Below are 27,788 nucleotides of genomic sequence, written 5' to 3'. Positions count from 1 at the left end.
ACTGAATCGCCAGTGGCCTCGTGACTTCCTTGCAGTCTGAAGACCTAAAAATCATTATATCCTGTAGAGAGTGCTACCACTGGGTAGTTTCTCTCCTCCTGCCTTTCACGCATCCATCTATCTTATCTTTCATTCTTCCTATTTACTTATTGTAAATATGTATATACAGATCGTAAAGAACGAAATAGATTTTTTCAAAAAATTCATATTTCCTTATTCGTTCGGTGATGATCGTAGAATAGTAATTTTGATAGAAAGAAAGCCATTTTTTTTACAATATCTTGATTCCAATTCTAGTTGGTAATGGAAGTAATAATCGATTTTGATAGAAGAGACTACTAAACAGCTTTTGATTTTTGAATATTCTGCTTCAACCATAAAATAGGTATGTTTGGAAATTATGAAAAACAAATTTTAAACTGAAATTTGAAACACTTTATATTTGAAAGTACTAAAAATTCTTGCCATTTTAAATTACGTCAGGGAAGTGCTCAAATAAAGGAGCATTAGATGAAAAGAGAATAGTTATTTGATCTGTGTGCTGATGATAAAAGAGAGCGCACGCTAGGGCCGTATCCGCAGATCTGTAGCAGGATGGAGTAATGACTGCCACAGGAAGGAGTTCATAGCCGGAAGCTGGTGATACCCCCACCTCTATTACCGTGGAACCAACTGCCCCGCTAATCATTTTGATATTTATCTTAATTTCTTTATTCTTTCTTATATGTTTTTTGAATTTGGTAACGATTCACTTTAAAAAGTGATTGCTAATAAATGCGAAATAAATAATTTCGCAAATCACTTTCAATAATAAAAAAATTTACTCAACCGAAGGCAAACTGTTGAAAAGGTGAGTAATTATCAATTCATCATAAGTAAAATGGTAGATTTTGCTAAATTTCTCTCCCAACTACAAATATATAATTACTATGAACATAAGTATAAATAAGTAAATATAATAAGGAAGTAGTGGTAATACATATTTATTTTAAACTTATAATAAAATTATCTTCTTTTAGTTGCAGATAAAATCTACCAAATCCAAATAATGTACATAAATAATAATATTTATAGAAACACAAAACACTCACACACACATGTATTAAAACTGTCCGGTAGGTCAGTTGTACAAGGGTTGACCATCAAAAACTGCACGAATAAGTGTAATGTTGAAAAACACCCAACTTTGACAATTATTTTCTCTTTTACTATAAAAGATAAAAATCCCAAATTTTCTTTAAAATATAGAGCAAATCCTCCTTTATAAGTGCTTTTTTTTTTTTTTAACAGCCCAGATCTAATAGTTTTCGAGAAAAAAAGTTGCTGAAAATGTGCAAAATTGGCATTTTCAGAAAATGTTCTTGTTTTGTATATATCTATATATACATATAATTGTATATATTTATATTGTGTGTATGATAGCCTAGCAATGAAGGTACGAGTTGAGGCCCACAAAGCTAAGATATATTGGGACTTGGGTTCGATTCCCGGTCTAGGCTTTGTATTTTATTAATGGATAATTGGAGAAATTTATAGTAAAGTACGTTTGCTAATTGCCTCCGTGCGAAGCACTTAATTTGGTAGTTCATAGTTTACATCGGGCCTTAGCCCACCCTGAAAGTACAGGCATTACTTTAATTATTATATAATTCAAAAGTATAGTATATACTCAATTTTTAAGCTTGATCCGACTGTTTTCCGCCTTCAATCGACTTTCAAATTTAACTCCGTATTTCAAAATAAAAATATGGTCAGGAAGTGACAGTTAACGATACAAATCGTTATCCTTGAATAAAACGAATTTAATGATATAATAAGAATAACGGATAGTTATTTAACTTGTCTATCTCCCCACTACTTGCTGGAGTAAGGATATTGTGAGAGGAGGGTGTCCTTACCCGTACGCAAATCTGCCGAGCTAAACATTACTGAGTAACAGTGTTGCTAGTATGGCATCCATGCCATACGCTAACATCAGTGAGTTGTTTACAATGTAGCCCATCTAGTGCTGTTTCAACAAGTTAGTGCTCTTTTCTGTTTTTCATTTTGTTTATCTTTTAATACTTTGTTTAAATCTTACTGTGGATAGTGCCAGTGGAATCTAATCATATGGAAGTTTACGCTTTGTTAATCTTAATTTTGTGCATATAATGTACAAAGGGCTAACCAACATGTAGACTTCAATACATGTTTTGCTTTTTCAAAAAGTTATTTTTTAATTTTACTTTTTTAATAATGTTAAATGATTCAAGTAAACTAGTTAGACATTCATAATTTTCATGAGTCTCTAAACATTCAATTTTAGCCGAAAACGAACAGCGCTTAAAAAGTCGCTATCTTTTATTTTAATAATCAGCCTGTCCAAAATTATTAATTTTGGTGTCTAAAGCTTATATCTGACAGTTATCACTTACCTAGAAAATGAAGAAATCGTCTAGGCAAATGTGAGGTTAAATATTTTTGTACGATATACTTAAATTTTGAAACTAGAACGTTTTTAAATAATTTTCTTCTATTTAAAATTATGGAATTACTGAGACAGTGCATTAGTACTGTTTAAAGATGAAGTGACTATAATCGACTGCGATAATGGTCGATACTAGTTCAAATTAAACTAGAATTCTAATTGATTACTACAGTACTAACGGATTTTTTTAATGTATTCAACGAATCTTGATGGTTGTATCTTTCGTAGCACACTGATCTTTTTATGTGATTTTCCTGTTCAGAATATGGTTTCACGCGTTTGTGTTGAGAATTTGATTTTCGCATCATATGTTATCTAAATATTCCTATAGTCCATCTTAACAATAAAATAGGTCTGAAGAAGATATAAAGTTTGGTTAAGTTGAAGTGGGAGATATAAATACCTCATAATTTTATTTTCTCTTATCCTAACAATAATATTAAGTTCCCACCGGAAATTACAAGTTTTTTTGGGGTCCCTTAAATCCAGAAAGGGTTTTAGAAAAATGAAATGTGAGTAATCTTATGGCAAACATTAATTGGTACTTTTCCGTTAGCCGGGCGCAAGCGAAAAACAGTATTGGGTAAAACTGTTTTCTTTTCAATTCATTAATATTTGTTTATAGTTGAACTTGTTTTGCTTACTATTAATTAATATTTGTTTATAGTTGAACGTTTTCGACTTTTTTCCGTTGACTTGGCTCGCGTTTGGTTCACAATTGGCGACATTTGCGCCCGGCTAATGGAAAAGTACCCATTAATTTAACATGGAAAATCTCAAAAATTTGAAATTTTTAAATTGATTGTGTTTGAATCATGTTTTTCAAATATAAAAGTTGTATAAGATGCTAATTTGTCTACAAAATCGAAAGTCGAATTGCCCTATATTTTAAAGAAAATTTGGGAATTTCATCTCTTATAGGAAAAGAGGAAAACAATTGTCAAATTTGGGTGTTTTTGACGATCAACCCTTATACAACGGTCCTTCCGGTCAGTTTTAATTTAGATTTTTAACAATAAATATCCGTTTTAGGTTCCCTGAGTTCGTAAAGTGTTTTGTAGAAAACGGTCGGAGACTGTTCGGAAACTGGACTGGTTGAAAACCGACTGTAACTTAGCGATCTTTAAGTCTCAACCGGAAATACTACTTTATTGAAGGGAGTTTTCACTTTTTCAAGATTCCCATGAAAATGGTTTCAACGATTTTCTTAAAACTTCCTGCACAGATTGTATTCTTGGTGGTCTGCAAACATTTGTTTGTAATATTTCTCCTGAAGAGTGTAAATAAAGGTAGTTATGAGAGGGGGTGTGTGGCTTAGCCACTTCTCTTAAGTATCATTGGAGTATAACGAACGGTTTTATGTCTAGCATATCAACTCAATCAATGTAACATTACAAAATAATGCTCGTTTCTGGTCTTATATTCCACCACTTTAAAACCCCTTCAAAGTGTGGAGTTTTCCTTTTTTTTTTTTTTTTTAAATTTTCTCAACAGTAGCCATGATGAGATCCTTTAAACTTTGCAAACACATGGTACTTATGTTATTTAGTACTTTTCGCTTTTCAGGAATTTCCTCCCTAAAAGTATCATTTCGGCGTATTGTTTTCCTTCCTTTTCGGGCTTACTAGGCTATTTAAGAGGATTAACCAGTTAAGCGCGTTTGACGTGTATACGAGTACTCGTTGTGAAAAATATAAAATTGCCATTAACTACAAAAACTCAAAATTTTAATAAAATACAATAAGAATATTATTTGGTGGGATGTTTCCTTTATCTTACCAATAGAAGTGCCAAGTATTTTATACGGAGGGAGTGGAGGAATCAGCCAAATGATAAGTGGTTGGTACATATTTGGTCTCCGCATTAGAGATTGGGAATTACGCCCACAAATAGTAGCTCTCAACCCTTGTGCAATGCCGTTTTTACCTCTTAGATAGAGGTTCAGACCTCAGTTTGTGCATGATTTTATTTTGCACAGAGTTCAAAGCTCTTTTCTTCCTTGTAAAAAAGCTCTTGCGTCTCTAGTTAACTAGGCAATGCATACGTGAAGTGGTACAAGATTTTGAATGAGCAGAGAATGCTCTGGTAATCTCAAGTCCCAGAAATTGCAAAAAAAAAAAAAGTGCTTGCAGTGACTATTATGTCGTTGTAAACTTTTAGTTGTTTTGCCCTGCGTTCGACGTGTATACACGTCATTGTCTGATTTTAATTCCGCACAATGTGGTTTTTTTTTTTAAAAACTAAATTCCACGCCTAACTGGTTAAATATGATACAAAGTTTAAGAAAATGGACTTAGGGAAATGATTTTTTATTTTTTAGGTTTCTTTTTTCGACAATCGTCCGTTTTAGGTGACCAAGGGTATAATTATGAATTCAACTATCTTTTAAGAATAAAAATCAAATTTAAATAAAATTTAATTCCATTAAGATTGGTAGTGGAAAGTCAGAACATGTGAGATGATTGATTGTGCCTGTGACATGAGTACACAGATTTGTGATATTTAGGCGTTAAGTTAGGATTTCTATTTTATTAGGCTAACCACACATCATACCGTTTTTAAAGGGACAGTGTCCTCTAACAACTTCATTCTAGTTTAATAAAATAATTTAATGAAATGTATGTGCTTGTATTCTTTTGCATAATTAGAGGATATTTTTTCTTATGTTTTCTCAATTTTGTGGAGGTAATAGTAATTATAGTCAATGTATGTATGCTAATGAATTGATACAGGTTTACATTTTAATTGGTTAATTAACCAGTTTTAATTGGTTTATGTTAATTATGTTATGTTCGTTATCTTGTCTTTTTTTGTAACGCCCGAAGCTTTTTCCAGTGCATTACCAGCCTCCGAACAGTGTTCTCTCGTTACAGACAGCACTGTCCTTCAAGAGAAAATCTAAGGGCCAGCAGCTGGATTTGAACTCGGGATCTCCGCGTGGAAACCCAATATGCTAATCCATATCTTGTCTAATTTTTTTTTTTTTTTATCCTTGATGTTTATTATAAAAGCTTGTAACATCCCGTTAAGAAAGTGTTCATTTAATGATGATCTACAAAAGGAATTCACGTTTATTAAGTTGGCTCAAACTAATAATAATGAGAACAAAACAAATATGGTATTGTCAATACTGCAAAGTTCATTTTTCTGTGCCACAGCTGGATGAAGCGACATTAATCAGTACCTTAGAAGACAAAAACTTAAAGCTGTTGAAAAAGTTATAAATTCGTCGCAATGCAATATAACCTTAGTTAATGAAATAATAATTGTTCTCCATACTAATAAAAAACACTTTTGGAACAAAAATATTCATGTGTGCGAACCAAAACCGTTGCCATAATTGTAAATGTTAAGTCATATCAGTTTGCCAATCCTTGACAAAGTTTGAACGGATTAAAGACCAACAAAAAGCATATCTACTTGCTAGTTTTAATAAAAAAATAGGATTAAAATTGTTTCCTATAATTGTACCTTATGTTTAATCGGATTCTGGAGTTAAAACTAAAACATTAGATAGAAATTATCTAGTGAATCGTCAGATTTTCAGTTAAAAATGACAGAAAAAGTACTGGCACATTTTTCTTTAAAAGACAAAATTTCAGGTTTGTGTGCAGATAATATAACACCAATTTTGTGCCTGTTAAAGAATATACAGGTCAATCTCTAGAAAAAGTTATAAAGCTTAATAAGTTTGATAATAAAATGCTTGGTATTGGATGTAGTGTACAATAATACATAAACGTTTTCAATTTACAGTTAATAGCTTACCAATCAATATGAAAGTTTTCTTATGAAATTACATAAAATGTTTTCATAATATTTATTCAATGTGAGTAACAGAACTAAAATTTTTCTTTGACTTTACCAATGATGATTAAGAGAAGTTACAACAAGGAACTACAAGACTTTTTTGTCCTTAGGCACATCTCTGGACAACATACGTATTAAATATGTTAGTTGGATTCTGAGCATATTAAGTCCCTAAAAAAATGCCTAGGAAACTTCAAAAAATTATTTGAAGACCCCATGTAACGCTTCAACCCTCCTCCTAGACTTTAGGGGTTTCAATTAGAAAAAAAAGAACACCTGGTCGAAACTTTAAAACTTTATTATCTTACATAAAAACTCTTGACTAATAATTATTAAATTAACTAATAATACACGTAAATTGCAAATATGTAAATTAACCAAAAAGGATAAAAACAACTACTAAAACAGGAGTTCCCCCTTACCGCCCGTCGCCCTGCCAACCGGGACCAGAGAGTGGCACCCCAAAGACCATAGACAGATTTGGCTTACCCGCCGCCAACACCTGCAGCTTGCCCATTCCTCGCCAAAAATCTTCTCTGATATTGTCAGGGTTTTTCGCACTCAGCTCTAGCCACTCCTTTCGGTCACACTCACTGTTCTGTTTTCCTTTTCTTCTTTTCTGTCATACTACCTCTCACACAGACCCACATAGACACACCCTACACACACCTACACCACTCTTTAGGCCCCCACCATTCCGTCGGCAGCGCGAACAATGCTCCTAGAAACTTCCTGACTATGCATTCTAAGACTACATTATAGGTATCGTGTTACGTCCACTATGTGTAACAATTTAATTCTAAAAGAAAATATAATTACAATTCACCAAACCCACAATTCCGTCCCTTACACCCCATTTTAAAATTGACTCCAAGAAAATGTTTCGGACCCATGAATAGCTGTTGGCTTCTTATCACAAGTACAACATTGACGACATTAAACAGTAATTCTGGTTGACGGTCAAATAAACAGTAACAATGTTTTTTGGTTTTTAATATTTCTCAAGATACTGGTTTACAATAATTGAACAACTGAAGAAACAATTCAAGAAATAAGGAAATATTTGGTATAGGTTAAAAAGAATGCCATTTTGGCAAAAAATGCATACAAAGTGCATACAAAAGTGGAGATCAAGTTGATCGCACGCAGACAAATCAAAGTGAACAACTTTATCAGTGGGCGATCTTTAAAATTATATTAGGAAAAAATATGGAAAATGGAACACGGAAATAATGATCGTGGCAGCATGAGGGATTCATAAATTTAAAGACATTAAATATCAAAATCTCGATTACAAAGAATTAAGTAATATTTTTTATACTATTAATTCTTTGTTTGTCGGCGACACAGCCGCAATTCAAGCTATATCTTCTTTAATGAATTATTTCTGTTCCAAGGTGAAATCTAGATTAAGCATAAACCTGATCAAAGCAATGTTGAGTATTTAAGAAATTGCAAGTGAAAATGTGACAAAATTTAATTATTTTATTCGATATTAAAAAAAAGATATATTATCAGAGTACTATTGATGGTTGATTTGGAAATAAAATGAAACGTGTTTATTTTTCTACACATATTCTAACCGGAAAAAATGTGATATTTGATTTAATATTCTATAATTTACGATTATTTTCTTGTCATTCACACATTTATATTTGTTTATATTTTTGAATTTCTGTATCCAAAAAACTTATTCTTGTCCATTTTGACTCGGGAGTTGTTATGGCCAGGCTAAGTTTGATTGGTGAGAATATCGCAATCTGAAAATGAATGATGTTGGAAGGAATTGTTAAAGTAGTTGGGAACGTGACTTGGGCAATTTTAGACCATTCTTAACTAAAATGGGGTGGCAACTACATGTTAGAGAAAACTTAGGGAATGCTGGAGAACTTATATCATACTCATTAGAAAATATATTATAAGGTGTTGGTGGTGACGATCGCGAACTCACGATCCAGTTGTGTTTTATTCTATCTGGAGGAAGTCATGCCTAGATATCCCTGCGTATGTAAAGAACTGCTCATTCCTTATATGAATTAAAAAACCCAATACTATACAAAAGGGCCACTTTAAGCACTAGATACTGAGTTAACTCGAGCTTAAAAGACAAACATTGCAAGGCATTGATTATGAATTTGCATCCAATACAATAGAGTGAATTAATCTTGTCCATAATTAATGCAACAAAATATTATTGTAAGTTTTAGGAATAAATTATGGTAATTAGTTGATATTTGATCAATCAGGTTGATCCAGTATCAATAATAAACAGCCCATTATGGATTGTCAATAATTTGTCATATTCAAATTAATTTCAATGTCAGATCGAGTCACATCTGCATTCGATGCGATTGATGGATATGAATTACTGATAAGTTTAACCTATTAAGCTGCACCAAATATCAGCAATGAGCGCTTAAATAAGATTTAGTTCTTATGATTGGTATACGAGAATAAAGGTGGTAACGAAGATGGTACCCAAATCTCCCGCAAGCAACATCATAAAACTTAAACGCTCTATTTATATGTTCTAGCTACATCGTTTCTGATTACCAAGAAAATTCACTTTCTAAAACCTTCCAAAGTTCAGAATTTTTTTTTAAAAAATGGCTCACAAAATTTCTGTTAAAAATTGAATTCTACAGCACATTTATACAGTACCATTCTTAATTAAAACATAATACTGGAAAATTATGGTTTATGGCTTCTGCAGAATCTATAAGCTTCTCGGGGTTTCTTTTAAGCGCATACTTCTTTAAGTTTATGGTGCTAATTACTTTGCAGTACCAACTCTATCCGGAAGTTTAGGAGGAATAAACTTGCCATCAAGGCGATCTCGTTTCTTCCCATTCTTCACACTTCAGACAATTACTTAGTTTGTAATTAAGCACTCTAGCTTGACTCCTCCCATCCCAACACAGGCACCAACTGCACTTACTACCCTTATGGCCGCCATACATTTAAGAACCAATGCATTTTTTTACCGAGTCATAACAGAATTTTGAAGTCTCGGGAAATTAGTCTTTGTAGCACTATATTTCTAACCTAAACGACTCAGCTAGGGGCGAATGAAATCGCTGGCAAACTACTTTAGTCACATGGTGAAGCATGCGCTTCCGTCAAAGTAGCCTAGCGGAGTTAGATGCATTATGGTACTGGCTTCGATTTCCGCTCTAGGCCTTGGATTTTATTTGGTGGTTAATATGAGAATTTAACAGTAATGTGTGATTGCTGGTCGCCTCGGTCTAAGACACCTTATTGGTAGTTGGACTAAAGCTCGCCTTTACTAGGCATTACTTTCCTTTTTCTTTTTACTTTTTTAGATTGTGGAAGTTCCTCAGAAGAGCTTGCCAACCCCCCCCCCCTTAAATACCAAGGCCAATGAAGCTTTTAGAACTGTTTCAAAGAGGTGGAATATTTGTCTTTAATTTAAAACTTACATAGAAATACTAAAGTGTTTTGATAATGCGATAGCTTACATTAGTGCTCTTTGCGGTGCAGGAAACAATGAATCTTCATTATGCTATGTGCGTCCACAAAGAGTTGAACGCCAAACACATAGGTGTTTGAGCGAATAAAGTGAAAAAAACGCGAGAGCCGCATGAAGCACCTTTCAATTAAAGAAAGGTAAAGAAAAATATTTTGTGCTAAACATTAGTTCTTTATTACGTCCTTTATTTTAAAAGATTTAGCCAACAAGGACTAGGTTGTTTATTGAACCAGTTCAACACTGCCTACCAACTATGCAAAAATAAACTACAAGTCCTGGTAACCTACACTTAATAACTCTAACTAAGAAACCAAGCAAGATAAGAATGTTACATTTTCCTAGCCAATATCCACATCAGATCTGTGGTAGATTGTCTTAAACAAAAAAGAAGAAAAAGTGTACTGTTATAACTGGAAGGGTAGTAATTACTAAGAACACGGTTGCAGTTAGTACAAATGTTACAAACAAATGAAAATACAAATTTTATATAATATAATAAATGAGATTAAATAAAAAATTGTAATATAGGGAATCAAAATTAGCCAGTTAGATAAAAAACACGAAAAAGGATTAAATATCGGGTCAAATTTATTAAAATAATTGGAGTTATTTATTGGAAACAATTAAACTGAGCGTTGAACTTAGTTGAGCTGCTGAAAAAAATATGGCAATCGTCTCAAATTTCTGAATTAGTTTTACTGAAATTAAATAGTTTGATGTAGCTTCCAAGGGGCTAACTTTGGATTTCAGCTGTAAACCTTGTCTGGTTATTTAGCCACTTTCCTTTATATTACCAAGTGACTCGGAATAGGTTTATTAACCGTTCGTATTTGGCTCGCAGGTCACAAACTGTGAAAATATAGTATGAGTTTCGCAAACTGTAAATTTCTATTATAATATTGCCTAATAAAAACAAAGTTAAGTTTCTTGAAGCCTCGGAAGTTTCTATTAAATTTTGATGTCATGAATCGAGACCCAAGTGTTGTGACTGAACTGTATGACTAAAATTGCATTTCGTAGGTAGCGCAAAATAAAAGGATAATTCTGTATCTTTAAAGAAGTTCTTTCAATCATTGAAAAGTCTAAGCCTTTAAGTTGCATTTTATTAAGTTGTTGTGGAAGATGGCTTCTCCGTATTTGTCATAGCTTTTAATCGAAAATGTCAACTATGTCGATAGTTGTTATCCTTGTCGAGTATCCACTTGCTAAATGTGATTCCATTACTGTTTACTTTTTCCTGTCCTTTCGGTTTATTTAATAAAGTGAGTAAAAGATTTTTTTCTTTTTGGTACAGCCTTTTGAGATGCATTTAAACAAAAGGAAGTTTCAGTTTTAAACTTTTTTTAGTTGGGTCCTTATTTTAAATTTATTAAAATTTTAAGAACTTTTTACTGTCCTATTATGGCAGCCAATTAGGTATAAACAAAGTTTAACCGACTACCATGATACAAGCTCAAGGATGTTTGCTCAACCAATTAATTTTTGCCTTTTTCTTGATTGACCTACGCGGATATATCTATCAAGAAAGGTCTGTGAGGCATGAATATTAGATGCAGATTTCGTTCTATTAAAAATCATTTAGAAAATCAATAATTTTTGGAACTATTAAATAACCGTGGACTTTGTGTATAAATGTAGGGGAAAAAATAGTTGTATTTCGAAGTAGTGGTCGATTAATTAATAAATAAAAATGACTCCTCGTAGGGTAGACGGTTGAAGTGGTGAGTGAATACAAGATTTGTGATTTGTGAATACAAAAAGCTAACAACTATTTTTACTAACAAATTACATAGCAGAAGCTCATGTTTGTGACTGGCAGTTTTGCATTAACTGCTGGATATACTCATTTAAAAATAAATTAGTATGCAACGTTAATCCCTGTAAAAGAAATTGTCATGGTAATAGCAATGTAATAGCTACTTATCGTAGGATAATAAGTTAAAAGTATGATTAATTCTTTCAATCACCTTCATGTCCATCTTGGAATTCACTTTAGCGTGAACTAGTAAGTAACTTTTGTGTTGCGCAGTTTAAATTTTTAAGGTTCAAGGCGGAACTTAAGTAAATGGGCACTTCCCAGCATAATTTTTAGCCACTTGGCTTTTGCGGCTCCATTTTTAATTTATAAAGACCACTGCTATCTGACTATGAAGTTAATGGATTAATTAGCGCAAGCAAGTAGGCCCTTACTTGATGATTTCAATGCAACGATAAACGAAATCATGTGAAACAAACAAGCATCATTGCTAAGATCTTATTTGCCAGGTATTGGTAAGCCGCTGTTAGTTTCCTCATTCAAGAAGTGAGTTTTAATATTTCTGGCATTTATATGATTATATTATAAGTATTCTTTTTTGACCTATTGATAATTGATAATTTATATACTAAGTTTTTTTAAACGAAGTATATAAAGATTCATAACAGCGTAAAATTATTTTTTTATTGATACGTCAGATTTTTTTAGCATGTCTATTTAAACCAAGAATTTGCTTGCCTTCCTGAAACTGGCAATAAAGGGGCAAAAACATTGGTTTAATCTAAAATAAAACTACAAGAATTGTCTCCTAGACCTAGATAGCTAAAACATACATAACCTCACTTCAGAACGTTTTAAATAACTTTAACGTGTAAAATTTATTCTAAGTTTAGAAAATGTAGATTAGATGTGAATATTTAGATTAGAATCTAAATATCTGATTACGACATTCATGGGATCCTCTCTTAGGACGTAAATCTTTTATTCAAACTAGATCTAGTGATCACTTAATTTAGAAAAAATGTTTTCCGACAGGCATACACATAGGGTTAGCATACTAATTATTTTTACCATTTTCTGTAATTCATTAATTTGATGTAGTCAATCTTTGCTCCGAGATAATGTCCTGTTCACAAACCTGTCCTGTTAAGTATTTAATTTTAATTTTAATTCTACTTCTCAGAGAAGAAACTAACTTAAAGGTTCAAGGTATAAGTACATCTTCACATTCAGTCGAATAAAAAACTAACATTTTTCTCTGAACGACACCTTCATTTTATGTAGTTAAAATTTATTTTTATTTTCGCTAGTTTTCCTAGTCAACGTTCCCTACCACTTTAAATTATGTTTAATTATATGTCTAAACAAGTGTATGCTATTAAGATGGTTGAATGATGTTCTCAAAATTAGAAATTGTTGAAACAATCATTTGTAACTTCTAGTAAATCTTAAATTTGTTTGTTAGGAAACAGACTAGATTTTAGTTCAACAATCTAGTGTAGAAGTTACGATGGAAAACAAGTTAATCAAATTCGTACAATGGCTATTCGTATGGAGAAAGATGCTGCTGTATTCAATTGCTCTCATTAAAATGGAATTTTTAAATCTACATTTTGGTAATACATTGTTATTCTTTCTACTGTTACATTGTTAAATTCCCAGTTAATTTATTAAAAGGTACTTTTATTGTTACAATTAAAATTACTTTTATATGCAGAGATTAGAATAACTGAAATACTAGTGACTACTGTTTCACAAGGAACAAGGATAAGCAGAACTTTTAAGAATGTATTCATCAAAACAATTTATTCATTGAAGATAAGAAAAAAGAAATTTGGATATCTGTTAAAGGAGCTGTTAATAGGAGGTAAACAATCGTTTTTTTTACATTATTATTTTATTTTTTTTAGCTTGTTTCGTTGCTGCCAAAATTAGACTGGGTATAATAAGAATACTGTTATCTGATCCTCAATTAGGCTATTCGAGATTGCTGGATTCATAATTAATAAAAACTAACTAAATAATACCTTTCCTTAATTTTTATTATTTGAATGTATGTAAATCTGCACTTTTTCATTTTCCTCTAATTTATCTGTCTTTTGTCTGAGAGAGTTTTAATATTCAGTAAACTCATAATTTGCGAGATTAAATATAAATTAATTATAGTGAAATTAGTGTAAAATTAGTATTACAAATTTCGTGTGAGATTCATCATTAAAAGTCGCATAACATAATATGCCTGTAAAAAGTATGCAAAGCAAATGAAACTCAGTTGCATAGAAGGTTAGAATTGTAAGCTCATATATTAAAAACATTGCGCTGCTAATCAAAAGCTAAATACAGCTACTTTCCAATTATGGTCTCCAGTATTTTTTAAACAATTCATCTTTAAAAAATACCACAAATGTTTATTTTAATACTTTTAATTATTTTTCAGAAAATTGCAATTGCAATAATAAGTACATAATTCACAGTCGGAGGGCACTAAGGAAAGTAAGTTTTCTTTAACTATAAAATTAATTATTTCAATTTGCTCGATTTTTTTTTTTTTTTTAAACAATAAATGAAGAAACATTAACTGTACAAAAAAATGTTTAGTTTTAGTTTTGAATCTGCTTTGTAAAGTTTCATATTTGTTAAAAATATTTTTTATACATGATTATAAATAATCTTTTTTTTAAAGAAAATTGACTAAATGAGACCTTCTAAAAGGCAAAACAGCTTGCCTTATTCACCCTCATGAGACATTTTAAAAATAATTCTAATTTAAAAATAATACCGGCAACAAGAGAAAGTAAAAATTTATGAGAAGATTTAAATAGATTTTTACATGAGATGAAATTTTGAAACCATGGTATTTAAACTGGGTTTACGATAACAAAGCAATTGCACTCCCAAAGTTTGTAGTCTTATTTTCTTCCTAAGTAGTTTGATAGATACAAAATTTGCATGTACATCCTAAGGAAGAAATAAATAAATATTGAGGAATTTATTTTAAAAGGAATGGACCAGCCAAACACGACATTCGTTTTGACCTGTAGTGTTGTATTATACCCACATGAACGATAAATATAACGATACATCCCTGGTCTCATTGGCAAACTTGTCAAAGTGCCGTTGAAAGCAGCACCATCTAGGGTTTGATTCAAGTTTTCTTCTCTCACTTTTTTAAATATACTGAAATATTTTTATTTGACTGTTAAGTGCTAGGATACTTTACAACATTATTAGTTAATTGTCAAATTTGTTACATAACCAAGTTCCTTTTGTAACTGAATACTATGACTGACTAAGGGCTATTTTATAAATATTTAGTTTAAATGAAAAATATTTTTATTTGAAATTATTCTAATTAACAAATACAAAAATTTCTGCAGAAAAAAAAACTTATGTATATTGTAATTCGGTTGCATCCACTTAATAGGGATTTTCATGCATATTGTCTACCTGTTAATTGAAATTAATTATTTTTATCCTTCATTTGTTATGTAAATGTGATATATCAGCTTAATCTAATCACTATTTTGGGCACAGAATAAAAAAATTGTATTTGAAATAATTATTTAAAATAAATGAATTCATTGAAAGTAAACGAACGTAAATTATTAAATAATTTAAAAATGAAGGGCAACTTATAATTTTGCATTTCAATGATAAAACTGGTAAAGTAAAAGCTGGGATATTGATATTATTTTAACTTCAACTAGAAAAATGGAACTTTCGTGCAACAAAGGAACGAATGGCTGTATTTATGCAAGGAAATTTTTTTTTTAAATAATCAACTGATACAAGTAATTGGAGCGAATTTAGCTACAAGAAATTGATATACTTCTGAAATTGTGATGCAACATCCTAATTGATAAATACTGACCTTATCATCAGTATTTTATGTTGAAACAAACAAAACAGTTCTTTCTTCTTTCTGTTATGAAACTATCAGAACAAAAACAAAAAACTGAATCAATTTAATTATTTTTCCATAATATATTGTTTAAAGCAGAAAAATTAAAAACAATAAATATGAAATTACTCAGAAGAAATTGTTAATATTCTGCTTCAAAAAGATCCAACTCATGTAATTCTTCTTTGTGTTTTCGGTGTTGATCACAATTTTCAGTCTTCAAACGTTTAATAAATGCAATGTTCAACCAAAAATCAAAATTGAAAATGTCACATTTAATTTTTGTTTTGTTGGCTTTTAAGTGTATGTTTCTTTTATTACTCATTTTGGCATAATTATCATCACAGAAATTATGATCACAAAACACACAATTATTCCAAATTAATGGTAAACCTCTATATTTTAAAAAAAGGTTATTCCATTCGATTGGCACATAAACAAATTGTGAAAATTTGGAACTATCAATTTTTTTCTGTGAAACAAAATCGTAAGTTGAATAATCTAAATTTTCTGACGGCACTAGTACATTACTTTCATATTTTTCTAAAAACGGTTTATTTTTAAATACACAATGAAGTTTTAAAATATTTTTTATATGAATTATTTTGCAATTTCTTTCACTTTCAATTTGTGAAATTGTAGGATAAATAACACCGGTATAAGATTCTACAAAATATTTTATACTTAAGCCTACATCACCAATAAAACTGTGCCAATTTCCTTCACGCCAATTCTTTCTAAATTTATATATAGCTTCTACATCAGCTTCTCGCACATCTTCTACTGTTCTAGCATTTTCATACTTAATATCATGCGCTTTAGCTATTCTATCATCTTCATCAACTGGTTCACCATTGTCTATAGGATTACCTGGCCCTATGTATCTATGAAAAGGTAGAACTGGCATTGTTTACATTATTAGAGTGAAACACATGTTATTGTATTTTTACAAACACAACTCTAGCAAAGAAACATTGTCCACGTTAAAGAAATTCACCACAAACTAGTCGAGTCCATGGCCAACTGCTGTCGGTCAGGTGGGGGTAATCGTCCATTTTTTCCCGTAGATATATTTAATTATAGGGCATTAGCCAAATAATTTTACCTCTCGCTCAAACAAACTATTAAAAATAAATATATGCGTGCTTTCATGTAAACAAACAGTCTAAGGGATTAGACATTATTTTTTAAAAAAGGACATTTTATTGATTATTTTTATTTTATTCATTTATTTATTTTTAATTTAATATCAGGGGTCATTGGCAGCTTTTTTCACTCCACTGCCGGCCTCGGAGCAGTGTTCTCTCGCTATAGACAACACTGTCCATCATCGGTCAGTGAGTTGTAAGAAACAGTAAGAAAAAAATCTAAGGGCCAGAAGCTAGATTCAATAACAGGACTCCACAAAATAGTGACCATATTTTTTATTTTTTTATTTTAATATCTTCAAATTAGAAAATAAGGACACTACCTTTCAAACTGAATGGCACTTCTTTCAACATTTATCTGATTCATTTATTTTTATTTGATATTTGATTATTTGAATTTGTAGGGATGTGCATCAAACCACACACAGAAGTTTTACTATTTATTATTATTATTATTTATTTATTGCTTTTAAATTTTGTACAATTCATAGCAAGAGTTGGTCTCGGTTACCAATTACTATATATATATATTCAACACACAATAGAATGATACATACAATTTTATAATATATTTGCTAATAATTATACACAATTAAATAACTATGAGAGAGAGTATACAAATAAAAAGAAAGAAAAAGTAAACAAATCTGCGTTTAAAAAACAAACAAATAAGAAATATCAACCCACAAGTATAGCTCTTAGCCTTAATGCATTATAAACATAAAAATATATACTTTTTAATTTACTCAAGTTATCAACAAAAAAGAGATCTTCTACTTGGTCTTGAAACTTTACATTCGATCGCACATAACTTCTTAAATAAGTGTCCCTAAATAAAGATAGTACAGTACACTCTAACAAAAAATGTGCAAATTCATCTTTAGAACATTTACATAAAGAACAAACATTGTCAGGATTGAAGCTATGAACAGTTCCATTTAGATAAATTCTAGGTTTGATTTTGCTCATTAGGCGGATTTGTGACAAAGTCCGAATAAATTTAGGATCACATCTGAAGTAGATGTATGGTTCAGGCAAACCAAGAAGGCTTATGCTTCTAAAATAGTTATTAAAGGAAGCATGAGTCACAGAAAGTATATCCTTACTCAACAAATTATTATTAAAACTTTCTATTAAGGAGTTTTTCCTTTTTCTTAATTCCTCCGAACTTTGCGCTAGCCACACATCGTCGCCACCTATAGAAAATAAGAGTCTTCTAAATTCCATTACCCAGTTATAAGGCAATTGAATAGTATCTGACTGTTCAAACAAACCATTATAGCAGACTCTTGGTAGACTATCATGAGGTAGATTTAAGATTTTTGACCAGAATCCCAACATTCGTTTAAAAATTAGAGCTTTAATATGCAGCCGATTACTTTCCAAACGGACAAAAGCGTCAGGCGTATTGCGAGAAAGATGCAGTAACGATTTTAGGAATTTTAAATGCACTCTTTCCAGAAGGTCGAAATAATTAGGGCTCCAAATTTCCGAAGCATAGAGTAAAACACTCGAAACCATACTGTCAAAGATGTACATCTTATCCCTCCAAGAGTTGCACCCGGATCTGGCTATGAGACTCAACACGGAAGCCATAGCGACAGAACTTTTTTTTACAAAGTGCTTGGCCGCTAAGATAAACTTGGCGGAGGCGGAAAAAGGGACCCCTAAGTACGAAGCGCTGTTTACTAAACTTAGCTTACTTCCTTCATATAAAAAATCCCTTACTTTCTTCGTTCTACCTCCTTTGTGACAGTGTAGCACTACCGTTTTTTGTGGGTTCACATTAATTTGATTAATTTCACAGTAATCCGACAGCAATTTCAATTTATTTTGTGCATCATACCAAGAATAAGAGGTTATTGCCACGTCATCTGCATACATTAAGATCGTGACATCCTTACCACCCTTAAGGTGAATACCCTCCACACCTCTTTCCCTAAAAAAACCTGCAAAATCACTCAGGTAAAAATTAAAAAGCAGCGGACTGAGCTTTTCCCCCTGCAGAACCCCCTGCGACACTTCTATTTCATTAGAAAGACGGTAGTCTTCCTCTATTAGCAACGTGGCTTTATCATAAATCTGTTTAATTACCCGGATAAATTTCGGGCTAACCCCTATATTAAATAACTTTTCCCATAAATGATTATGCGGTATAGAGTCAAAAGCTCGTCTAAAGTCAACAAAAATTACAAAAATATTTCTTTTTGTTAGACGTAACTGATAATTAATTGCTGACGATAAAGTAAAAATAGCATCCGTGCAACTTTTATTTTTCCTGAAGCCGAACTGTTCTTCGGGAATGATATTGTTACATTCCGACCAATTAGTTAGTCTCACACTAAGCATTTGTGTGAACAATTTAGTGACAATGCTAAGCAAGGCAATACCCCGGTAATTATGATGATCCATTGGGTCACCTTTCTTGTAAAGCATTTTCATTTTCACTTTGGACCAGGAACGTGGGATAGATTCCTCATGCCAGATCTTATTGAATAGGTTCAACAGATAATGGAGCCAAGAGTCTGGCAATAATTTCATACCCTCGTTTAGAATACAATCTAAACCAGGGGCTTTTCCATTTTTGCTAATCCTAATACCATTTATGATTTCCTCTAAAGTAAAACTGGTATCCAAAATAGGATCATGCACCCCAAAAAAAGAAATATCTGTTAATATACGTTGCGGGTAGACTGTCCTAAAAAATATCTCCCAATTTTCCACATCAATATTGCTATGATGAAAATACGATTTTTGAAATAACCGGATAACACCCCAGAACTCTTTTGTGTCTCTGGCTTCCCCAAGTTTTTCTTTAATAAAATTATAATAAGCCTTCTTTGTTTGCCTAATGAGTAAAGTATGCTCCTTTTTGGCATTGACAAAACTAGTTAAGCAGTCTTGAGTCTTACATTTTCTATACCGCCTATATAAACGGTTTAATTCATTCTTAGATAATTTACATTCTTTAGAGTACCAACTATTAGAAAAATGCACATTGAAATTCCCCCTGCCATGACTATACCAGGTTGTAATAATCCCCGCTCCAGATAATGCTAGAGAAATCGTATTCAAAAAATTATCATATAAATCCTCCACATCTTCACTACAATAATAAATATTTTGAGAACATTCAAGTTCTGCTCTATATTTTATCCATTTCTGCGTGTCATTTCTGGAAATAACTGTTCGTTTACAAACATGATTATTAATAAGAGGACATTTTAATGATAAATAGCAAAGCGCGTGGTCTGATGAGCCAAATAATGGGGAAACCACAAAATCATCACAGGAGTACAGAGTTACTTGATTAATCCAGACCAAATCTATCACACTGCATCCATTAGGGCTGAGAAAGGTGTGCTGAGCAGGATAATCGCATTTCGATCTGCCATTAACTACAAACATACCATAAGATTGCATAACACTTACAAGCAATTGGCCTCTTTTGTCTAGCTTCTTATCCAAAGAGTTTCTCTCATGTTTGAAAGGAGTACCAAGGAACTGATTAACATCCAAGCAGTTAAGTTCAGCGATTCTGGCGTTAAAATCACCTCCCACCACTAAATGATAGGAACTGTAATTAGAAATAATGACATCCATCTGGTCTTGAAATAAATCAATCATTGTCTGGTCGGTTATGCTTGGGTTCCAGTAATTAGCCCATAGAATTAAAGGGGTTGGCTGAACATCAATCAACAATGCAATCCAGAAATGGCAGATGTGTAAAACAGAGACTTTACCCACTAACTTATTACTGCAAAAAACCAACATTCCCCCACTATTTCTCCCTCTCAAACCACTCCTTACAGCTAAACTACAAAAATAGAAATAATTCGATAAAAAAGAGGGTGTATTAAATTTTTCTTTACAAATCCATGTCTCTGATAAACAAATAATATCATTAAGTAGAAGGTCATTAATGTCTTTAGTTTCCATATGAAATAGCGTATTGAACCCTCTAACATTCCAAAAACAAATTCTATTTAAATCAAAGTCAAAAGAAAATTCACTGTTTACCTTATAATTAACAATATTTACGTTATTCTCCTCTGAGACAGTTGTCAGCTTCTCCGCATCCTCTATTTCGGCGCCTCTATCGCGGTAGACTTTTTCCTCAAAAAAGGTTTCAGCGATCCCGCATCTAGGTTCTTAGCAGACTTAATTTTCCTTTTCTTAGAAGTAATGGAAGTAGATGACCTGATGGAGGTATAGTTTGATTATTTGAATTTGTAGGGATGTGCATCAAACCACACACAGAAGTTTTACTATTTGCAAATATCAAACAATACTTAATTCCTTATGTCTCTTAAAACTTAACAGTTCAACTTCTTAATTAATCGATTTTTTCAAAAGAATAATATACACACGGCAAAAAAATTAAAGGGCCACTTTGTATTGTCGTTCTTCCAAGTAAATGAGTGCACTCTGGAACATGTTTTGAAGAGACATAATTATAGTTAGGATTAAGGCAAACTCTCAGACCTGTTTCTAGAGGCTATTGTTTTCTTTAAATATTTTAGACATACAGTGATTGAATGCCCGAAATGTAGAGATAAAAGAAACCAACTTTAGACAAACAGCACGTGTACAACAAACATACAGTCAGGGACAAAATGATAGACACACATACAGTTTCTTTTAGAAAATGTTTATTTGCAATTTTAATTTATTTCTGACTTTTGATAATACTGCATCAGACATTAAAATAAGGAATAAACAGTAAAATCAGATTAATTTATGAATGTGTCAATTTGTAGAAAGCATAAACTTAAAATAATCACTTTGATGTGGGACAAAAAGATAGACACACCTTCAGTTTTGGAGTTTCAGCTTTCGCTTAATATTTTGTTGAGCCTCCTCTGTTGTGTATCACTTCGAACATTCTATTTGGAAGACTTCTATACAAATTTTGAACTTCTTCTTGCCCGGTATCTTCCCAAGATGACAAAATTGCGATTTTCAATTCTTCAACATTGCGGACTGGCGACCATTGTCGTAAACCTTCCTGGATAGGATTCCCCATAGATTTTCAATTATATTGAGGTCTGGAGAAAGAGCAGGCCAAGAAAGAGTTTCAATGTTATGATCTTAGAACCAACTTTTTATTGACCGAGCATTATGAACTGGAGCGTTGTCTTGCTGAAAAATATAATTTTCACCAGCCATCCCGAGAAACTCAATTTTTGCTTCTTCCAATATGTTCTTGTATGCTTAACTCTGCGAGGAAGAAAAGTTATTTCGCCCTTATTTAGGAAGCCTATGGGTGCACACACCATTATGGATCCACCACCCATTTTCCGTTTAGACAAAAATTTCTCTTCTTTCCTTAAATCATGGAAATAATATCGAAATCCATCAGGGCCATCTAAATTAACTTTTTTTTCATCCGAAAAAATCACTTTATTCAATTCTCCGACCCACGACATGTGTTCCCGTGCAAAATCTAGTCGGCCGAATTTGTGCCTTTGTGTTAAGACTGGTTTCGTCCTTAATTTTTTTCTGACCAACGTATCTTGCTTCCTTAAAAACCTCCTTACATTTTTCACATTAGTATGGACAGCAACATTTGCAGCAATTGCCCGAGCTGAGAGCGTAGAGTTTGAGGCAGCTCTTAACATGACCCTTTTTTCACGCTTCGAAAGGCCGAAGGCGTGCCTTTTGACCTCCCAGCGCCATATTGTTCCCCGAATTTCAAAAATTTACACACTGACGAGAAACTCCTCTTTATTTGGCGTCCAATTTCTCTGGCAGACATACCCGATTCCGAAAGAGATTTGATTAACCTCCTTTCTTCGTCGCTAAAACACTTCCTTCTTCCCATTATAAAAAAAAATTATTTTTTTTAACAAAAATGAAATAATAAAATGTGGTATAAAAATTGAAAGACTGTGCACTGTATTAGAAAGCGAATAAAAATTTAACTGAAGCATTAAGTGAACAAAAACACAAGTGTGTCTACCTTTTTGTCCCACGTAAATATTCATTTTTTACAAATATTTGAGAATATAAAAGTAAACTTTCACCTATCCGCAATATGCCAATAAAAGTGTGATACCAAAAGACAATAAATTAAGAAAATAATCATTAAATTTAAAAACAAAAATTCAGGAAAATATAAAAGATGCTTTTGTAGGTGTGTCTATCATTTTGTCCCTGACTGAATGAGAAGGCCCTTTTCCGTTGTGATAGCCTAGTTTTTCGAATAATGCTAATATATTGATCGGGTTTTATGTTTTACTGGTGAATGAATAAGATAGTTCTTCGGTTTGGTTGGAGTTTCGGGTGCAAAACCCATTTTGAATCTACTCTTTTTATATAGTCACTGTTTATGTTCTCTGTTCATAGTGAGGGTGCACCTTGCGTTTATGATCTGGGCTAAGGATGCAAGGAACAGTATGAATGTTGGCATGATAGAAATAATAAGACGCTTATGTGCTTCTTAGCGAGCGAGTGTTTATTGGTATGAATGTGGTAGGTTGGATTCGTGGGTGAATGTGTAAAGAGCTCTATCAACTCGATAACGCACGTACAATATATTTTTTGATTATGGCTGTATGATAAAATGTCATTGCCAACAAAATAAAGAAATACATTATTATCTTTGGCAAAAGAAAATATACTGCATAATTTTTTTCTTATTAATTTCAGCAATTTCAAACAAGAATGAATCAATTTCGCAATAATTGAAAGAAATTTACCAAAGGATTTATGGCTGGAATACAGAAATGAAATAACTCGTTTACCCCTTTATTGTATAAGAACATTGATTTAATTTAATTTATTTAACTTTTTATTTATTCATATTAGTTTAATTTTATTTGTTTATTGCAATTACACAATTTAGAAAATAGGAATAATTTAAATAATTTTAAAAATTATGAAACAATGAAATATAAAAATTATTGATAATTTGAGACCTTAGAAGTGGTAAACATTTATAATTTTACCCACGTATAGTTTTTTATTATAATTAATTTTCTTTTATAATTTTCATTTTAATGAAGTTGTTAAAATACAACTGTAAGTTAATTTGAATATTTATGTCTTACTTATTTCTAAATTCATAAGGTTTTCAAAAGTTAAAATTTTTTTAAGCATATTTAAGAAATTTGGGCAGTACCTTTAATAATTAAAGAAGTTCCAAATATTATTTTAATCAAATTTTAAATTTTATTGTGTACAATTCAGCAATGTTTTATCCATTTTGTCATTTTTTACCTATAATTGTTAAATAAAAATTAATTTTATTGCATGACTCATATTAATTCTATGGATTTAATTTCTTAATAGGAATAAAAAGCGTGCCAATTAGTACATGAGTTATCCAAAATGCTTTCTATTGATATTTAAAAATATTATGAAAAGTATTAAAATATTTAAACTTTTTTTTTTTTGAAAATATCAGTTTTTAGCGAATTGCTATTTTATTTTAATTTCTCTAGGTAATGACATAACTGTTTTTTGTTTGTTAGTTTTTATGCTTTATTCATGTTTTATTGGTTTTAATTAAGCAAACTTTCGTGCACCAAACTTTACTATTTTGCACCAAGTATACACTATAAGTTATTATAATTAAGTTGTTGATTGAAAATTAATATTATATACATTCTAGTTATTAAGAATTTATTTCACACTGACAATATAGTGATAATTTTAATATTAAATTTAAAATGTTTGAGCCCATTATGCGAATTGGTTTTAGTTAATAAATAATATTGTGTATATAATTCTTATATCTGCTCTGCATTAGCTTGTAATTATAATTAACATCTAAACGGTTTTACGTTTTATTTATTACTAATATTTTTATTTGTAGCATTTTATAATGTATTTATGGAATTAATTTTAGTTAAACGTGTTCAACATAAATTTTTAGCATCATTTGATTAGTTACGATGATTTGAAAATTGTAAATTTAATTTATTGTTTTAATTAGTGATCTGTAAGAAAGAAAAAGTACTTTTCTTAGATATTTTTTTTTTTGCAATGAAAACATTAAAAATTTTATGAAGAATCTTCTGTCAGTTTTACTGTTATTGTTCTAGTTAGAAGAGCTAATTTACTTTTCTATATAAATGCAAAATAAACAATTTTCGAGAAAAATTGTAACTTTTTTGTACACACATTTCCGTACTAAACTTTACCATTTTTAGTTCGCAATAAATTAATCAACGTACGCTTAAATGAAGGAATTAAACTATAATTGCGCAGATTTGCGAAAAATTTATTCAAAACAGTCAGCATGTTAAGAAACTTTGTCTTTGTATTTATTCCTCTACTTTACACTGCGAATTCCAACTGTCAGTTTGCAGCCACTCAATAAGTAAAGGGAGCTAAAATCAGAGGTTTTACTTAATTTGCAATTGTTAACCATCCACTTACATACTCCTCATTAAAATCCATAAGCTCTTCTTCTAGAAGGCTGCCAAAAAACTAAAAACTCATTTTTTAACCTTCTGATTAATCCTTCAAGTTTGATAAGTGCAAACTTATTTTATTCCTTGCCTTAAATTATGTTCAGATAAACGAAGAGTACTTTGTAAGTGAAACTTAAAAGTCGTGTAAGGTTTTACCAATACTGTACAATACGGAACTCCATTTAGGGTCAGCAGTCCCAGGAAATCGGTAATCGCTTTAGTCAGCTATCTTCTGTCAATTAGGAAAGTTTCTTTATGTTTTCCTTCGTCCACACATTACTAAATCAATCTTTGTTTCTTTTCGTCGATAATCAGAATCTTCCTTCTTCATAGAAAGCTGCAAGATTTGACAAAGTTCACCAAGCAATTTATCTCCTAAAGAAGTTTAGCTAACAAATCTTTTACTAACATCTTTTCTGGTACCAGGATCACAAAACAACTTTCCGGCAGTAAGTCGATTATGAAACTTTAATTTCAGTTGTACATACGAAGAATAAAAATTACGCATGAAGATGGGTTCAAGAAAAATTTGAAATCAATTTTTTGATTTAATTGTGTACTACCATTGAAGCAACAATACGCCGATAGTTAATTATTTGTAAAAGGACTTATTTATTAAGTTGTAATATTTGAAGGAAAATGAATAATAACAACAGAAATAGAGTAATCTTAAGAATATAATAGTCGATAATATTTCACACACAGTTCTACAAGGATACAAATCACTATTTTTTAGAATAATCTTGAAAAAATAGAGAAAATAATTTAGTAATAACAAATGATATTAAAATAAACAATTATTTATCAGAATTGTTAAGTAAATTCATGTTTAAACTTATTAAACTTTGACTTAGTAATAAAAACATCTAATAACACATATTGGGGATTCTTGTCTACACTGATTTCAGAAACAGCACACTCTTTAAGCAGCCACTTATATTCCACACCACCACTTTTAACTTTTATTCTGATTTTCATCATGTCTTTCGCTTTAATAATAGTTCTTGCAATAATTTCCTTAAGGTCTTCAATGCCGTATTTGGTTTGGCATGACACCAAATGAACACTACCTGCATCTTTCTGCATGGGCGCTTTATCACACTTGTTTCCGACTGTTATAATATTTTCTATGATATTATTTGATAGATTTAATGTTTTTAAAGTTTCAATTACATGAAGTTCTTGTGCAAAATGGTTTGGGTGACTAACATCTTTAACATGAATGATTGCATCAGCCATGAAAGCATCTTCTAAAGTAGCAACAAAAGGTTCCATTAAATTCGTAGGAATATCTGTAATAAAACCTATCGTATCAATTAAAAGAGCTTTTATATTGTATGGTAATAGAACAGCATGAGCAGTGACATCTAATGTTGCGAATAACTTATCCTCAGGCACTAAATTTGTCTCTTCTGTAAGACATTTAATAAGAGAAGTTTTTCCTGCATTTGTGTAACCCATTACAGCAACTGTAGGTAACTGCTGTGACCTACGTTTATTTCTCAACAACTCTCTTCTTTTCCGCAAATCAGCTATTGTTTTTACAATCTTCCTCTTTTGATCATTTAATATATGAAAACGTTTACGAATAAATGTTTCACAACTACTTATTCCTATGTTTTTTGATACAGGACCTTCGTTTTCGTGCACCCCACTTATTCTAGAAGAGATATAAGGGATTTCTGCTAAAGCTACCTGCAATTTTGCTTCTTTAGTGCAAGCATGCTCTTTAAAAATATTAATAATTACAGAATATCTATCAAATACTGGGATATGAAAATACTGTTCAAGAAACAGTACCTGTTCTAGTTTCAATGACTTTATGTTAATAAAAAGAGAGGTAAACATTTCATTTTGCAACCACTCTTTAACAATTTCTAGCTGCCCAGTATTAAAAAACGTTTTTTTCTCATATGACAATAGAGAAATAATTTTACTATCTATAACAGTCCACCCAGGTAATGAGTTTATTAAGGAAATTCCTTCATCTAGTTGCATCTGAGGGGTTGAAATGCGTACCTTTTTCTGGCCCCACTTTATACGAGGTTGTATGATGCCAACTTGATGTGGCGTTCCAGCGAATCTTAAACTTCTAGGAACCAAATCTTTAAGAGTCTCTTCTTTTACAATATCTTCTATATTAATACTTTTCTCATCAACTTCTTCATGATTATTACAATATTTGCAACAAGTGAGGTTCACATTTCTAACCTGTATTTTACAATTAATGTTATAACTTAATTTTAATTTCCTAAACCAAGAATTATTTATAGTTGTTACAAAAAGTCGTATGCTGCAATTAATAGACATTCTAATAAATTAAGTCACTTCTTACGAACTTCAAGGAACCTCCCACGTTGATCCTATTGATGAAGTTGCAGTATCATCGAAACTTTTTATTGCTTAAGCAAACTGGATATAACTAAATGGATATTTCTCTTCAACCTACAATTATTGACAACAACTTATTAAGATGATTTTGATAAGGAAAGGTAAAGTAGTAAAGAACTTTCATGGGCAAGTTTGTTTAATAAAAATGTTAATGACATTACAGTTTTTTTTTTTTAAAGAAGATTTTCTTTAAAATTTTCTTTCTTTCATTAAAAAATGAAACTGAAACACAGATTACTTAACTTACATAAAAATGAAATTTTCTGCTATGAAGGACAACTTGCTTTCCAAGCAGTATATCTTTATAACCTTGCCTTTAACACATTTGCAACCTTCTCATTCTTAGTACAACTTAGAGCTTGCGGTTTTTATTTTAAACATAAGCAAGTAAAAAGTTATTTAGTG

At 31.3% G+C, this 27,788-nt stretch overlaps 3 protein-coding genes across 8 annotated transcripts in view; 1 reads left to right on the top strand and 2 right to left on the bottom strand.

The window, feature by feature from the left end:
* LOC141458646 (uncharacterized) overlaps positions 1 to 27,788 on the bottom strand; it is an 85,575-nt gene that overhangs the window by 16,491 nt on the left and 41,296 nt on the right. Inside the window, exon 1 of one of the 6 annotated variants that reach the window (XR_012461098.1) lies at positions 6,767 to 6,899. The exons of 4 other annotated variants lie outside the window; for them this stretch is intronic. The gene's annotated coding sequence lies outside the window, so the exon portion shown is untranslated. Of the gene's footprint in view, positions 1 to 6,766; positions 6,900 to 27,788 lie in introns of those variants that run through there. One more of the 6 variants, XR_012461099.1, reaches the window with a different exon arrangement.
* LOC141458696 (uncharacterized) lies at positions 1,877 to 23,862 on the top strand. The gene is made up of 5 exons (XM_074137023.1): positions 1,877 to 2,020; positions 12,989 to 13,139; positions 13,241 to 13,390; positions 13,961 to 14,016; positions 23,224 to 23,862. The coding sequence occupies exons 2-5, from the start codon at positions 13,034 to 13,036 to the stop codon at positions 23,260 to 23,262; spliced, it is 351 nt and encodes a 116-aa protein (XP_073993124.1). The 5' UTR covers positions 1,877 to 2,020; positions 12,989 to 13,033; the 3' UTR covers positions 23,263 to 23,862.
* LOC141458676 (putative GTP-binding protein 6) lies at positions 24,475 to 27,777 on the bottom strand. The gene is made up of 2 exons (XM_074136973.1): positions 27,631 to 27,777; positions 24,475 to 27,437 (listed from the first exon to the last, which is right to left on the bottom strand). Exon 2 carries the CDS (start codon positions 27,300 to 27,302, stop codon positions 25,806 to 25,808), a length of 1,497 nt encoding a protein of 498 aa, XP_073993074.1. The 5' UTR covers positions 27,303 to 27,437; positions 27,631 to 27,777; the 3' UTR covers positions 24,475 to 25,805.

The sequence above is a fragment of the Rhodnius prolixus genome, unplaced genomic scaffold (genome assembly GCF_049639745.1).
Source record: "Rhodnius prolixus isolate KJV_2025 unplaced genomic scaffold, Rpr scaffold_1, whole genome shotgun sequence".
Lineage (NCBI taxonomy): Eukaryota > Metazoa > Arthropoda > Insecta > Hemiptera > Reduviidae > Rhodnius > Rhodnius prolixus.
The sequence above is the reverse complement of the archived record's forward strand: the minus strand, read 5'-3'. Positions and strand labels throughout refer to the sequence as shown.

What these genes read in the sequence shown, in the direction of transcription:
- LOC141458696 (XM_074137023.1), top strand. Translation starts at nt 13,034, where the DNA reads ATGGAAAACAAGTTAATCAAATTCGTACAATGGCTATTCGTATGGAGA. An exon ending in ATTTTTAAATCTACATTTTG is followed by an intron (nt 13,140 to 13,240) that starts GTAATACATTGT and finishes TTTTATATGCAG; the next exon opens with AGATTAGAATAACTGAAATA. An exon ending in GTCGGAGGGCACTAAGGAAA is followed by an intron (nt 14,017 to 23,223) that starts GTAAGTTTTCTT and finishes TATTAATTTCAG; the next exon opens with CAATTTCAAACAAGAATGAA.
- LOC141458676 (XM_074136973.1), bottom strand. Translation starts at nt 27,302, where the DNA reads ATGTCTATTAATTGCAGCATACGACTTTTTGTAACAACTATAAATAAT.